Source organism: Lytechinus variegatus, chromosome 10 (genome assembly GCF_018143015.1).
Source record: "Lytechinus variegatus isolate NC3 chromosome 10, Lvar_3.0, whole genome shotgun sequence".
Taxonomy (NCBI): domain Eukaryota; kingdom Metazoa; phylum Echinodermata; class Echinoidea; order Temnopleuroida; family Toxopneustidae; genus Lytechinus; species Lytechinus variegatus.
In genome coordinates, this window is record NC_054749.1 from 30372349 (window position 1) to 30387658 (window position 15310).

Sequence of the window (15310 nt, forward strand, 5' to 3'; positions counted from 1 at the left end):
TTTTTTTGTGGGGGGGGGGGGGGCTTCAGTCCAAAAAGCCGGGGTCTGGGTCGATCAGTTAAATCAGGGTATACGGGATACCCCCCCCCTTTCTTTCTAATGAAGGGGTCGCCGCCCCCGGTCCTTTGGTCTTGAAGTAGTGCAAAAAAGTGATAAACTGGCAGGATGAATTTAAAAGGGGAGAAGAGTCTCAAGGATCACTTTGTTTCCGAGAATTTTGAAAAGCAAAAGCAAGGCATATTGTAAGCTAACTTGAGAAAGAATCTATCTCTTTGCGTATCAGACTTCAGTGGCACTTCATATGTGGTGTGAAAACGTCTGCTATTTCAAAACTGCCTTGTCACGTTTGTGTCGAATTTTAGTTCATATTTACTTTGATTATGGCTACAGATGACATTTGGAAGTTGGCATACGAAGGAGACCTCTCCGTGTTGAGAGTGAAATTATCGGAGAATAATTCGCTGCTCTTGAAATTAGATCAGGTTTGCAAGTATTCCAATTACTTTCACTGTCGTTGATGTGCATGTGTCGCGTCGCGATGTAGTCCCACTTGTTAGATTCCATGTAATGTTACTGTTTGTGTTTGGCTATTCAGCTCAGCTCAGCTGGGACAGTGGGAGTGGGAGCCCGTGCCGCGAGGCCGAGCCCGAGTTCAACTTGAGCTCCCTGAGCTGAGCTAAAGCGGAGGATCAGGAGGAAACTCCGCCGCGCCCGCCGCCGAAGGCTGCTTTGCGATGGCGCGCCGGAGTTTCCTGATTTATTGCCAAAACCCATGTATGCATGATAGGCTAGATAGTCTTGTACTCATGTAGATCTATGTCTGTCTGACTCTGAGTGTCAACAGCAGCTGGCAGATTTACCAAACAATGAAACACTTTCTGTTCATGTTGACTTGTCATATATCATTCAGATCATTATCAATTATCATGTATAGTGTAGGTCTATGATAAATCCATCATTTCTAAGTTCTAACCCAGGAAGCCCAGGACGTCCGTGTAATACCTCGATGATAATTTATATGGATGAAGGTCTATTGTGACATGTCACACAGAATCCTGACATCGAGGCACAAAATGGACCCGCAAAAAAGGAATAGTTCTGTCACGATCGTTCTCCTTCTTTCAAAATTGAAAACAAATCGATACCGAGAATGAATGCGACATGGAGGTCTAACTTTTCCCTTTTTTTTGAAGGTCCAGTTTCTGCCTCGATGTCAGGATTCTGTATCACAATAGACCTTCATCCATATAATCAAGGTAAGTGCATAATTGATTTTTCTCCAATTTATTTGGAGTGCTACTGCGACCCCATTCTACTCCATTTTGGAGAATACCCATGTCTGCCTATTATTACACGGACGAGTCCTGGGCTCCCTGGGTTACATCATTCCATGCAACTATGGCTGTTATCGAATATTGCTAAGAAAATTCTCTGATACTAAATCGCTAAAAATATCTTACCGATATCGATAACTATTGACAAGAACATAATCAATACACATTTTTCATGCATTATAATTAGCGATGTCACAGGCCTACTCGCATTACGCGTTGGTCAAAATTTGCATCTGCTACTGTAGCTGTGCCAAGAATGCTTTAAACTCATATCTATAAAGACTAATCATTTTTAATTTGATTTGTTATCTAGGCCTTTGCATTATATTCATTTGTTAAAATAAATCATATGAACTTCGATTAGATATATATATTTTCTACCAATGCTTGAAAATAGATTAATCTCATCCACCATGCAACTCTAACATATTTTAATTTCTTTTCATCCTTAGAATGATCGCATGCTAATTCACTGGGCAGCGTCAGGAGCTAAGTTTGAGGTTGTCCAGTATCTTTTAGAAAATGGAGCACAAGTTAATGTGAAAGATGATGTAAGTACTTAGAAAGAATCTATATGCTCAGAATAAAATAACAAATATTCTAGTGTGTGCTGTTTAGGGTCTGGTACTACTATGTTAGGTACGTCAGACCATTTCTTCCTTCCAGCTTCCATTTTCCATTGTGTTACTGTGTAGAAAGGTTATTTGTACATTTTGGTTTGCTTTTGTTTGATATAGATCTGCTCAGTTCAGTTTGGTATTTAATTCAGTTCAGTTTTGTATGAATTTCAGTTAGCTTTCTATGTGTTCTTCATCATGTCAGCCACTATCATACTCCTCTAGTTATCATCATTCCTTTTATATTCAGATGTGCTCCATCCTCACATCTGGTTCATTGGTTGAACATTCTTCATTACATAATCATATCACCCTGGTCATTAACCCTTCCCTCCTCATCCTAGATCTTTCTCATTTGTTTATCAAATTAAGTGGATTTCTTTAATTTCATTGGTTAGCTTTAGGTTGATTTAAATATTGTTATGTTACCGTGGATGCAATATTTATGTAGGCCGGGAAGGCCAAGTGTATAAGTAGATGGATTTTTCAAATTAAGACACAGATACAGAGATCCAGACACTCTCTTTATGTAATTCATTTACCATCTTCATCTCTGTTAATGTTCCTGTTATGTTTGCTGATGTTATGTTCCTGTTGAGTTGCTGGTGTATTTGAACTGATATTATTTCATCTCGACAATTATACAAGTAGGTGTTTATTTTCAAACCCTACAATTGTTTGATGTTGAATTCTGCAATTGCCATTGTTCTCAACAATTGTTGGCCAAATTTTGAGCATATTTCTATTCAGTGCCATTTTTAAAATTTCTTTCATTTTTAGTCTGGTTGGAGTCCTCTGCACATTGCAGCATCGGTTGGACATGCAGGTATTGTCTCTGCTCTGATTGGTAATGACGCTGAGATCAATGCAACCAATCATACGGGGCAGACTCCTCTTCATTATTCCTCCTCAAGAGATAGGGTTGAGGTAAGTATGTGAGAACAAGAAGGATGTGACTCACAGTATGTCACAGTCCAGTTTACTTCCCGTGCACAGCAAGGAGTAGTCCAGATTGGACCTTGTTGTTTGGAAGTGCCCTTTTCCGAAGTTAACATAGAGGGCACATGTCTCCCAATCTCTAATCAGCGCCAATCCACTCATCTTCCCTCAGATGAGTGGTTTGGTGCTGATTAGAGATTGGGAGACATGTGCCCTCTATGTTAGCTTTGGGAAAGGGCACTTCCAAACAACAAGGTCCAATCTGGACTAAGCAGGAAGCAGATCCTAAGCTATGAATAAACTTTAAAATTTTTTCAAAATACCTATAGTACTAGTAACTACCCATTTATAAATTCAAGATAGGAGAATATTCAGGAGAGAATCAATTAAAAAAGGAGAAAATGGGGATGAAGCATAATTCATTCAAGAATAAAAAGTGCACACTTTGTATGATCTGTTAACCACTCCAGCTGTCCCCCCCCAAAAAAAGGAAAACTTTTGAATGTTAGTATTAGCTCCAGCTCCCACAATTGCAATGGTTGTTAGCAAATTTACAACAAGCTTTTCTATGACACACTCCTAGGTGACAGAGATTCTACTAGATCACGGAGCAGACCCAGTGATCAGTGACGAAAATGGTGCCACGCCCCTCCACCGTGCTGCCTCCAAAGGAAACTTAGAAATTGTCAAACTTCTCCTCCAGTTCAACTGCCGGGTGGATGCAACAGATAAGCAAGGAAACACGCCATTGTAAGTGATAAACTATAACTTCATCAGTATCGTTGAGCTTGAAAGGTATTACAATCTTTCATGCAGAGCTCTTCAAGTTTCATTTATCACGCTTTCCTGTTGGGAAAGTTTTCTTTCCTCAAAGATGGTTGCTGTTGAACAACTTTCCTTGACTTTGATTTGTGAGAAGGCAGGTGTCTGACTCTAACTTTGGTAATTTTTTTATGAAAACCCTCAGAGCCCTTTTCCCCATTGAATTTAGGCTATTTTGCTGTCTTTCTTTTTTTGCTGTCGAAAGTTCCCCCTCTAGTCGATCCTTGATGCATCCCTGTCTTTTGTCCCTTAGTTGTTTTTCTTGCCTCTTTATGGCAGACATTTTGATATTTGTATCTTCCTTCCTTTCAGACATCTTGCTTGTGAGGAGGAGAGAACAGAAGAAGCTGTTGCCCTTGTTGAACATGGAGCAAGCCTTGAAATATTGAATAAGGTCAGTGTGATAGTACCATTGGATGGATAGGGCAGGGACTGTCCTGTTGAGGCCTTAAAATCATCCCCTAGCTCCTAAACCACTTTAAAAGAATCTTTTCCAGCACAGATAATACTAGACAGCAAAATTTCAGAAGTGTATACAAAATTTGTAAGAAGGAAGATGGACCGAAATTTTAGCAAGATATTTTTTTGAGAGTCTATAGTATTTAACCAACAAGCTCAAAACCCTTGACAATTTTGCAGAAATAAACTTTAGAGGTTATATTTTGGACAATTAGTTTGAAGAACCAGATCCTCAGTTTTGAAGTGATATAAGACTGGTCATCCATAAACTACCTGATTCAATGTAGAAAAATTTCAAGGTAAGGAGAAGAATAAAGAAAAAACAGTTTCAAAACATGCTTGATTGGATTTCAAGACCCCGGCCATACTTCAAATTTTTTAAGACAAAAAGTTACTATGTCTGATTAATTTCAATGTTTTATGTCTATTTGAGCTAATTACATTAGGGCCCTATATATCTTAACTTGTAAATTTGAATTTTCTCAAAAATTCATTAGATTAAAAAAAATCAACATCCACTACACATTTTGGAAGTTGGAATGTTAGATAATGATTGAGTTTGATTCATTTATTGACCATTAACAAATTTCAAACAGGCCATGGCATGTTTTCTTTAAGCAAGAAATTTACCCACATTGTGCTGCACTCAACCCAGGTGAGGTGAATGGGTACCCGGGAGGATTGATTCCTTGATTTGCACTGAGCACTGAAAGGCAGCTTGAGCTAAAGCCTTGGTAATATGATAACAATGCACCCTAGAATAGGTTATTTCTAGAGAGACAGAGCTATATATACCTGTTATTTGATTTTTTTTAACAATAAATTATTATTTTTCATTTTATTATTTTAGGAGGAAAAGACACCCCTAGCCTTGGCTCCAGCAGGATTGGCACGGTCATTGAGGAGATTAAAAGAATAGCCTCATCCGATGATGATAAGACTAAATATTTTTTAATGCAAGCTGCTGATGCACCTCAGGAAAGGCTCTTATCGCAGATTAACAAAACTGTAAGCCTCTCCTTTTCCTTTTTTTTTGTCAGATGATGTTAGACAACCGCAAATTTAATTTTTCTCGCCATGAATGGTTTGGGAAATGCACTGTCCGTCAGCATCTAGTAATGTCTGCAACCAGCTGAAGATTGTGTCAGATAATACATCATAATGCATCAGTGATCAGAGTGTGACAGGCACCTTATACCAAAGCATGGCTGTATCTTATTCACAAGAATCCCACATTTGTAGCTTACATGATTCTTCATAGAAGGCTAAAGGCAGCGAGTCTGCGAATGAGCTGCATGTTGCTTTCAGTGTCTCTCCCCCAACCCTTTCATTCTTTCTATGAAGAATGGGGATTATTAGCAATGAAAGATGCTTGTGGAATTCCTTCTGCAAATACATGGTGTTATCTTTTGGTAAGCTTCCTACAACAGCAAAGGACCTCCAGGCTGGAAGAGCATGGCTGGGTGCTTTATTTCCTAAGTTCTCAAATACATTTGTTTGGAAACATGAACCTGCAGTCTTTGGAATGCTGGTTTCTCCTACTGTCAACCAACTTAAATTGTGTCTCTCATCAGCTTCATGGGGAAATCAACACCTATATGGGAATTACTCATTAACAAGTATTGTCCATCAGTTAGAGTGGAATGGAATTTTACATCCGTTAGAGGTTATGTAATTGTACCCTCATCCTTGCTTCATGTTGCCTTATCATCCCTGTTCTTAAATCGCCAAATAAAAGGAATTTCTGTGATTTAATATGATGGTGCATCGTATTTGGCTGACCTTAAAATATGCAGGTATGTTACAGGGATTTCAACTGCTTTTCATAAATGTTGGTGTCATCAATATGCTAATCCACTTGTCCCTGAAAATTGACTTCCCATGACAGGCTAAGCCTAGCTAGGGGAAAAGGAAAAGCAAGGAATTTAAAATATATTGTATAAAACAATAAAATACATTCACAAATTTATTTTGATATCATTATTTTTCCTTGTTTATGGTGACAAAGACACATTTTTGTTAGTGTTTCAGGTACTGCATTGCCATGGTAATGGCATATTATTAGATACCTTACATAAGGCTTTCAAGATAAGGTTGGGCGTTTAATCACCTTTCATGACATTCCAAAAAAAAATACCAAAAAGCAAAATACAGTCACTTACTACTATGGGATTAGAAAGGGAACATTCTTTATTGAGCTTACATATTTTTCCCTGGATTTTTTTTCCATATAAAAGTATTTCTTTGGATCATAACTTGAATCACAGGATACAAAATGCCCCAAGAACTTGGCTATTATTTGAATTCTGTGTTTACTCGGAGAGGCTATGTTTATGATTATTTATGTCATAATTATATGCAATAACATTCTTGTATTGTGATGAAGACAGTATACTTTTTAAGATTGAGTAACATTTTGTATCCCGCTTGACACTAATGTCTACTGGAAAGATACTAACTCTCACTTGCCGCTCTCCACCCAGGTGTATTTGGTAGGTTATGGTAAAAGAACACCATTGAAGTTTGTTTTCAAGTTACAATTGTTTACCATTCTAATTCCTCAAGAACAAAAACTGATTTTGTACTGCTTGGTATCTTGAATCCTTCTATTGCTAGTTGGTATAAAGAAATCTGGTTTTTGTATTCGTTTTGATTTAAACCATATTGATGTTATTCCTTTTACAAGAGGAAATTCAATGCAGATGAATTCTAAGTTTGATTCTGTATCAGTCTGTTTGTAATTGTATAAATGTGTTTATAGTGAATGAAAGTGTAAATTCTTTTGTAGTAATCTTCAAAGGGCTCTGCAGGTCTTGAATGCGGAAGTATGTGATGGTAGTTTGTGTTTGTCCCAGTTCGTAAATTTGGAATAACTTTTTGGTGTATAGTTCAATGTGAGAAATACCGGTAGTTAAATTGAGATAAATGGTCAGGGCCGCAGGGAGGAGCTTGGAGGGGGGAAAAAAGGGGGAAGAGAGGGAGGAGATTGATAAGGGGTGTATAAATTAAAGTATGGAGAGCATGAGAGAGATATTAGTTTGTTATTGATGTTGAAGTGATGAAATGAGGAATATAGAGTGAAAACACAAGATTTGAGCATTATATTTTTAAAGAGAGACTTTGGATTTTCAATGGCGGAAGCAAACATTCTTGTTCTATGTGATTTTTGTCTCACCTGCGAAGCAAGTGAGACTATAGGCGCCGCTTTTCCGACGGCGACGGCGACGGCGGCGGCGGCGGCGGCGTCAACATCAAATCTTAACCTGAGGTTAAGTTTTTGAAATGACATCATAACTTAGAAAGTATATGGACCTAGTTAATAAAACTTGGCCACAAGGTTAATCAAGTATTACTGAACATCCTATTAGAGTTTCATGTCACATGACCAAGGTCAAAGGTCATTTAGGGTCAATGAACTTAGACCATGTTGGAGGAATCAACATCGCAATCTTAACCTGAGGTTAAGTTTTTGAAATGTCATCATAACTTAGAAAATATATGGACCTAGTTCATGAAACTTGGACATAAGGTTAATCAAGTATCAATGAACATCCTGCATGAGTTTCACGTCACATGACCAAGGTCAAAGGTCATTTAGGGTCAATGAACTTTGGACGAATTGGGGATATCTGTTGAATTCCCATCATAACTTTGAAAGTTTATGGATCTGATTCATGAAACTTGGACATAATAGTAATCAAGCATCACTGAACATTTTGTGCAAGTTTCAGGTCACATGATCAAGGTCAAAGGTCATTTAGGGTCAATGAACTTTGGCCAGATTGGGGATATCTGTTGAATTCCCATCATAACTTTGAAAGTTTATGGATCTGATTCATGAAACTTGGACATAATAGTAATCAAGCATCACTGAACATTTTGTGCAAGTTTCAGGTCTCATGATTAAGGTCAAAGGTCATTTAGGGTCAATGAACTTTGGCCGAATCGGGGATATCTGTTGAATTACCATCATAACTTTGAAAGTTTATTGGTCTAGTTCGTTAAACTTGGACATTAGAGTAATCAAGTATCACTGAACATCCTGTGCGTGTTTCAGGTCACATGTCCAAGGTCAAAGGTCAATGAACTTTAGCCGAATTGGGTGTATCTGTTGAATTACCATCATAACTTTGAAAGTTTATGGATCTGATTCATGAAACTTGTACATAAGAGTAATCAAGTATCACTGAATATCCTGTTCCAGTTTAAGGTCACATGATCAAGGTCAAAGGTCATGTAAGGTCAATGAACTTTGGCCATGTTGGGGTTTTTTGTTGAATAACCATCATATCTCTGTAAGTTTATTGGTCTAGTTCATAAAAAGAGGACATAAGAGTAACCATGTATCACTGAACATCTTGTGCGAGTCAGAGTAGTATGCAAAGTCAGCACTGCTGCTATATTGAACCGCGTGATGCAGGTGAGACGGCCAGAGGCATTCCACTTGTTTTATTGTGCGATAGAATTTTATTTGCTTACAAACAATAAGAACAGAAATTCACCTCTGAACAGAATTCGAATCCAAATGAAGACTATCAAAACTCGCGCAGCTATTTTGGACACGAGGTTGCCATGGCTAATTCCGACAATCAGTTTTACCATGGACCTAGGGCCTAGTGAGTCCACTGTTTGCTTGCTATTGATCAAAATTGATTATAAAGATGATTTTGATAAAAGAAAAGGTATAATTCTGTAAACTACGCCCAAATGTCGGGATTGGTTTATAAAGAAAACCTGACCCTCATCACAATATTCACGAAGATCACAACAAAGTTTCGAGTAAGGCCTATATGCTGAAAACAAAAAACAAAGAGACAATTTAATAGTCTTTGCATAATTTATTTGTATCCCTTGATGGTATAAGTACTGCAAGTTACTTTCGGAATTCTCAGATTAGAAAAATAACTATGATATGAACACAAAATAAAAAGACTTAAATTATGTTTTTAGATTTCTTGATGCAATAATATCAAACTATGACTAAGAAATATTGATTTTCTAAATTTTATTTCATTCAGAAGGGTAACTTTACTAGCCTAACATGATTGGCAGTAAGTGAATAAATGAATTGATATATAAATTAATACAGTAAAACATCATATAAAGCATTTTTTTCACACCGATATCCTTTTTTTCTTTGAATTCTTTTAAGTTATGCATATTGTAATTTGTAGTAATTTATCAATGAATAAATCCACAGAGTCTGTGGATTTATTATAAACTTATAGTAAAACAGGGCTGTATATAGCCAGAATTTTGTTTTAGGGGGTTGAATTATAAATAGTGACCCCTTTCTAATTCTCAGTTCTGTTACTCCCCGGGGCTGATCCAGCTTTTGCCAATACGGGGGCCCCAGGGATAGACAAAAATCATATACATGTACATTTTCCCCGATCGGCCGCTTAAATAAATGATGCATGAGCGAGATCAAATGTTTTATATTTTATGCGTTCAGACCTGAAAAGTTTACACTCAAAGTAATTTTTGTATTGGTGATGAAGGAAGAGGTACTTGTTTAGGAATGTTTATACTATACTGGTTTACTTTAACTCGATCATAAGGATGACAAATAATGCGAGCGCGAGTTTTATGGTTTTTATGATATGCTAACTACTTTTAAGTTTTGGGGTATATGCAATGAACAAGTCGGGTATCTAAAAGAATAATTGATGCGAACGCGAAGCGCGCACTTTTTTCGATCTAAAAATAATTGACAGTTTAATGAAGAATTGATGAAGAATTTGATAAACGATTATTGCAAATCTGCAGTGCCAGCTTTTTTGAGGTTTATAAAACAGGACATTCTATTCACTCTTTAATCATGAAAAATATGGCATCCTTGCTAATAAAGAAATCATGCGAGCGCATAGCAAAAGCTGAAAATTTTGTAAATTCCAATCTGAAATCCGGAAATTAAAAACACGTTTTAGATAAAGAAAGAGTTATGTAGAATTATGTCAATAAACAAAACGAGCGTGGAGATCAAATTATTTCACTTTTTAACATGTTTTGGGGATTATTATGAAGAGGACAGTTTTTGTTACTAGATAGATAAATAGATAGATTTGGCAATATAATTATGTATATATGTACTTCAAAAACTGAAAGAGCTTGTCCTAATCTGAAAGCTCACCAGAACGCAAAAAATAAAATAAGAAAAAGGAAGAAGTGAAAATACCAATCACATGCATTGGCATTTTGGGCGAGGTTGGATCCACAACTCATCGAAAAAAATGGGAAATGAACAACGGATCAGACCGTTGTTCATTTCCCGGTTTTTTCCCCCAAAAGCCTCTTAAATATATAAAGAGCTCAGATCCATTTTTTCATCAAATTTGATTCTTTTTCTTAATGTATAGACTTTTAAATAATGATAATACTTATGAAGATAATGATAATAATATTGATAGTAACAATGTGACTTGTAAAGCGCCAAATACACTAGGTACATATGGTTCTTTTTCTTAATGTATAGACTTTTGAATAATGATAATAATACTTGTGAAGATAATGATAATAATAACAACAACAATAATAATAAAAATAACAATATTGATAGTAACAATGTGACTTGTAAAGCGCCAAATCCACTAGGTACATATGGTGTTCAAGGCACATGAAGAGCTAAAAGTTAAGAGTTTTAAGAAGATTTTTAAAAGACTCGACAGAGGTGCATTTTTTATGTCTTCAGGAAGGCTATTCTACAAAGTGGGGCACGTATATACAAATGATCTTCCCCCAAAGTTTTTTTTTTAAACTTCTGGAATAACAATGTAGTGAGAAGTGGATGAGCGCAAAGACCTACTTGGTCTGTAGTAACTGATAAAGAAAAGACTGTGGTGCTGATCCCTGAATGCTATATTAAAAGAAAATATTACTGATCGGGAGCCAATGTAGCGAATTCACGATGGGAATGATATGAGAACGTTTATTTGACAAATATTAAAGTTGAATTTCCCATTAAAAGGTGAACAAAAATGGCAAAGAATTTTTTTTTTCAAAAGGGTTAGATCCATTTCAGTTTAGGTTGCAAAAGGGGTTAGAGCAACAAATATATATATTTTCAAAAAATGAATAATTAAAAAAAAAAGGAAGACAGGTAGAATTCTTTTATTCATTGTAGGGTATCAGGAAAAATTAGCTTTGCATCAGAATATTGCAATACGGGAGAATAAAAAAAAAGATTTTCTTGGAGTGGATCCCTTTTGCAACAAAACTCTTCTGGAGAGCTCAAGCAGCTCATTTGTCAAAAGGGATTAGATCAAGTTTTCATATTTTTTTCTTAAAACCTTTGGAATGGTCCAAAGTGGATTGACCCCTTTAGGTCATTGCCATGATGCAGGTAATATTGGTTTGGCAGCGCAGGGGTTTGGCGCCACCTACCAATCGCCTCCGCAAGAAAAGTTCCGCCCACCTCGCTTTTTCAACGCACCTGCCAATTCATCAATCGATAATTGCGCGATTGATCAGCTTCGTCTTGGCGTTTAACCCGTTCAGGAGTGAACAAGTGGAATTACCGGTGGTTTTCGTTTTGTGAAAAGATAGACACGGATCAATTTTTAAGATCGGCTGCCTTAAGATCCCACATCACACCACAGACTTTGCCTCAGGGGTAAGTAATTTCTCTATCAAAATTTGTACCATATTTTTACCAGGGAGTCCAAGACAGCACGGCGAGAGATTTAACGGGGCGATCGGGGCCGGGGTTTCCCCCCCATCGAAGCCGGTCCGGTGCATCATCGCACGGGCAGGGCAAGTTAGGGGTGCGCGGCTCTACCCACCACCTACCCTGCGTATTCGGTACTGGTAGTGGTAGGTGCAGGGATGGGTAACGTAGCGATAATAACTGATGGATGAATATAGCGATGGAATTCATTAGCATCTTTGAAATATATAGTTTGATCAGTGTATTATGCCATGAATACCTTGTTGATTTTTATTCTCATACATGAGATCATGATGAGTGGACATGCTAATTGCTCTTCCACAAAACTTTTTTATTTATTCATTTTTAAAACCAAAATTACCAGTGCAGTTGCTGCAAGATATATTATTATTATAATTCGAACAGAATCGAAATACTAGCTTGTAGAGGCCAATAGGCCAAATACAATCTTGATTTTAGAAGATTTCTCTTGTCATAAAACCATAGTCTGATATACTTCAGGCTTTCCTAGCTTTGTTTTTTTCCTGCTAAAAATGATTATAAAGCTTAAAAGTATTCATTCTTGAATTTGTTGTTTCCCTACGATATTTATAATTCATAATTACTTTCAATCAATGTTAGACTACGTTCCAACTGAAATTCTTTAAGTTTTGATGAGGGGAAAAATTTTCCCATCTGAATCTCACTTTTAAAACATTTCACTTTTCTAAAAATTTGGTTTCACTTTATTTTATACCAAATTCATTTTTCCTTTTCACGGAAATGTACTTTTCTCTTGTATAAACTTATTTTACAGATTTACTTTCAGAAGTAAAAATTTTCTTCAATTTCACATTTAGAACGATGTTCAGCTAAAAGTGATAGGCATGCAAGTATCTTTTAGAAGCTGAATACACACGTGCTGGAGTGATATGGTTTTGTGAAAGTGAAATTGGGAAGAGTTCCTTTTGCGACAGCCACCCAAAGTGAAAGAAATGTATATATGGGGTTAGGGGTAGGATGGCTGTCGCAAAACGAACTTTCCGAGAAATTCATTTTAAGTGAAATATAAGGCACCTTTACCTCTGATGAAAATTAATTGATTATTTCCTTAACCCCTTCTGTAAATTTCTCTTATTAAATTCTGCTCAAGTTTAAATTAAAAAATAAAGTTCACAAGGCTCTTAAGTAGTTAAAGCATGCCTGCACACACAAAAAAAAATAAATATGTAAATAGCCTCCAGGGATATTATTATTCATATAGATTATATTTTGTGCAGGAAATGTACCCTGATTTGCTACCTGCATGTCTACTCAAGGCATTTCCATTTAACTCTCTGACTATTGGATTCCCCTCTTTGAATAGGCTAAACACAGGGATATGCAGGGTATGGTAGCCCAAGCATTAATATCAAGAGGGAGAGGCTGGTACCAGGTTATTTTATATGGATACTTTTAGGACATGGTTGGACATTGAGAACCCATGTAGATATTGTATTTAATTAGTACAACTTGTACATTGTAATCGAGTTAGGGATGATCTTAAAAATGTCGGCCTATGTGGATGTGTAATATATCTCTCAAAGTACATGAAGACTTAAAAAGAAGATCATTCTGTTGCATTAAATTTTGTGTTTCATGTAAGTAAATCATCTAATGATCATTTATCTTACAATATTGACTTTCATATTATTAATTGTCAAATATTTATTAATCTGTATAGATTATGTTTTGCAAGGCAAAAGTGTGATTATATGGCCTACTTGTGACGGCTCTTGTTTTAATTGGTATATGAAAAAAAATCTGTGTCTATGATTCTACTCCATGTCAGAAGATTGGTTAGTACTAAAATGATGTCAAAAATAAATAGAAATGCCATTTCAGAAGTTTTGTTGTCAGTCTATTTGATGCTTGTCATTATTTTCATAATGATATGATTGTTTTCATTGATTTATTTCAGGTGACAGCATTTATGAAGGAATATGATTTTATTCTTTCCATTCTCATACATGAAGAACATAACCTTTTTTCCAGTCTGGCTTTGTTGCAAGTACTTTTGTGATAATTTGTTTTTACATGATTATCATTTTGATATCATGATATTTTGACTTTTTAATGTTTTACTACATGATTTTATTAATTTGTTTGCATAACCATGCAATTAAAATTGGGCATAGTAAACTGATACCAGTAGATAGAAATATTGGTGATGATGAGCCTAGATGACCAGTGGGGGGATGGGGGTGTTTTACTAAGATTTAAGCATGACTTAGACTAGCACTTGTCTTGTCGTGCATGACAGTATTCATCAGATCATGCCAAGAGGACAGGATGCGCACTACTGCGTATTGATTAATGAGATATTGCGCATTGCATACATGTATCATAACACGCGTCAGCATTTAAGTGCGACCTAAGTCATACTTAAATCTTTGTGAAACACCACCCAGGAATTTGAAAAGGGGACTTGCCTGTACATCGTCCTTCAAATTCATTTCAATTTTAAAGTAAATTCATAGATTTCTTAATTCTATTTCCATTAGATGACTTCTTGTAAACAATAAGAACGTGCACTTATCCCTCCACACAAGCATCCACCGTCACCCCGGGCTGTCACCATGAGCTCGTCAAACCGTCAGAGAAAGGAGGTGGTAAGGAGATTGAAAGCCAAGGTCAAGGATTACTGCTCTGTAGAAAAATGGAAGGAGCGCTTTCCCATTTCTATGTGGCTGCCACGGTACCGTCCATACAAAGGAGTCAATGATGTCATTGCTGGACTCACAGTGGGTCTAACTGTGCTACCTCAAGGACTTGCTTATGCTGGCATTGCAAAACTTCCATCAGAGGTAACTATTTAGGCCTGTTCGCTATTTAACAAAATGTTTTTAACAAATTAGATAACGATTCAAATTGCCATCCAAATGTGCATTAGAGTGCCATCATTCACTTGCGGAAAAGTTAAAGATTCAGTTCGCAGTTTGAACATGATTAGAATTGTTCACTTGAACACAGAGAAAGTTGATTGATTTTGTTGGGAAATTGCAATTTAGAATTGGAAAAAGAAAGAAGAGATCACTGCCGAAGGAAGGACCAAATTGGTCCTTCTTTGATAAGCCAAAATTCGAAACAAATTGAAAGGTATGACTCTCCTTCCTGATGTTAAATTTCAAAAGGAGGGGTTATGTGCCCCCAGTGTTGCCCTGGATCCTTGCCTGTAAATTTTCCCAAAATAATGATATTAAATGGGCCTATAACAAGATATCATAGCCTGCAGTACTGGGCTCCTCCTGAAAGATGGAGTACTGTAAGAATACATTATTCGTGAAAAACCTATCTTCATGACTACATACCTTTTTTTTTATATAGATTATATGCAAAGAAGCGTTTGATTTAATGTTGATTACTTGTACGTAAATTACATTTTCAGCTGTACATACTGTATAGTTAAAAGATGACCATAAATTTATGAAGCTTGTCAACAGTGACGAGTTTTC

The 15310-nt window shown here is 36.4% G+C and overlaps 2 protein-coding genes across 3 annotated transcripts in view; both read left to right on the forward strand.

Moving 5' to 3' along the window:
- Window positions 1-296: 296 nt before the first annotated feature.
- LOC121423021 (26S proteasome non-ATPase regulatory subunit 10-like) lies at window positions 297-6878 on the forward strand. The gene is made up of 6 exons (XM_041618292.1): window positions 297-482; window positions 1787-1885; window positions 2732-2878; window positions 3474-3640; window positions 4025-4106; window positions 5022-6878. Exons 1-6 carry the CDS (start codon window positions 381-383, stop codon window positions 5088-5090), a joined length of 666 nt encoding a protein of 221 aa, XP_041474226.1. The 5' UTR covers window positions 297-380; the 3' UTR covers window positions 5091-6878.
- Window positions 6879-11647: 4769 nt separating this feature from the next.
- Window positions 11648-15310, forward strand: part of LOC121422484 (sodium-independent sulfate anion transporter-like) — a 28081-nt gene continuing 24418 nt past the window's right edge. The window contains exons 1-2 of one of the 2 annotated variants that reach the window (XM_041617558.1): window positions 11648-11783; window positions 14360-14662. In XM_041617558.1, coding sequence (XP_041473492.1) covers window positions 14435-14662 — 228 coding nt within the window. In that variant the 5' untranslated portion in view covers window positions 11648-11783; window positions 14360-14434. Of the gene's footprint in view, window positions 11784-13329; window positions 13457-14359; window positions 14663-15310 lie in introns of those variants that run through there. The other variant, XM_041617559.1, reaches the window with a different exon arrangement.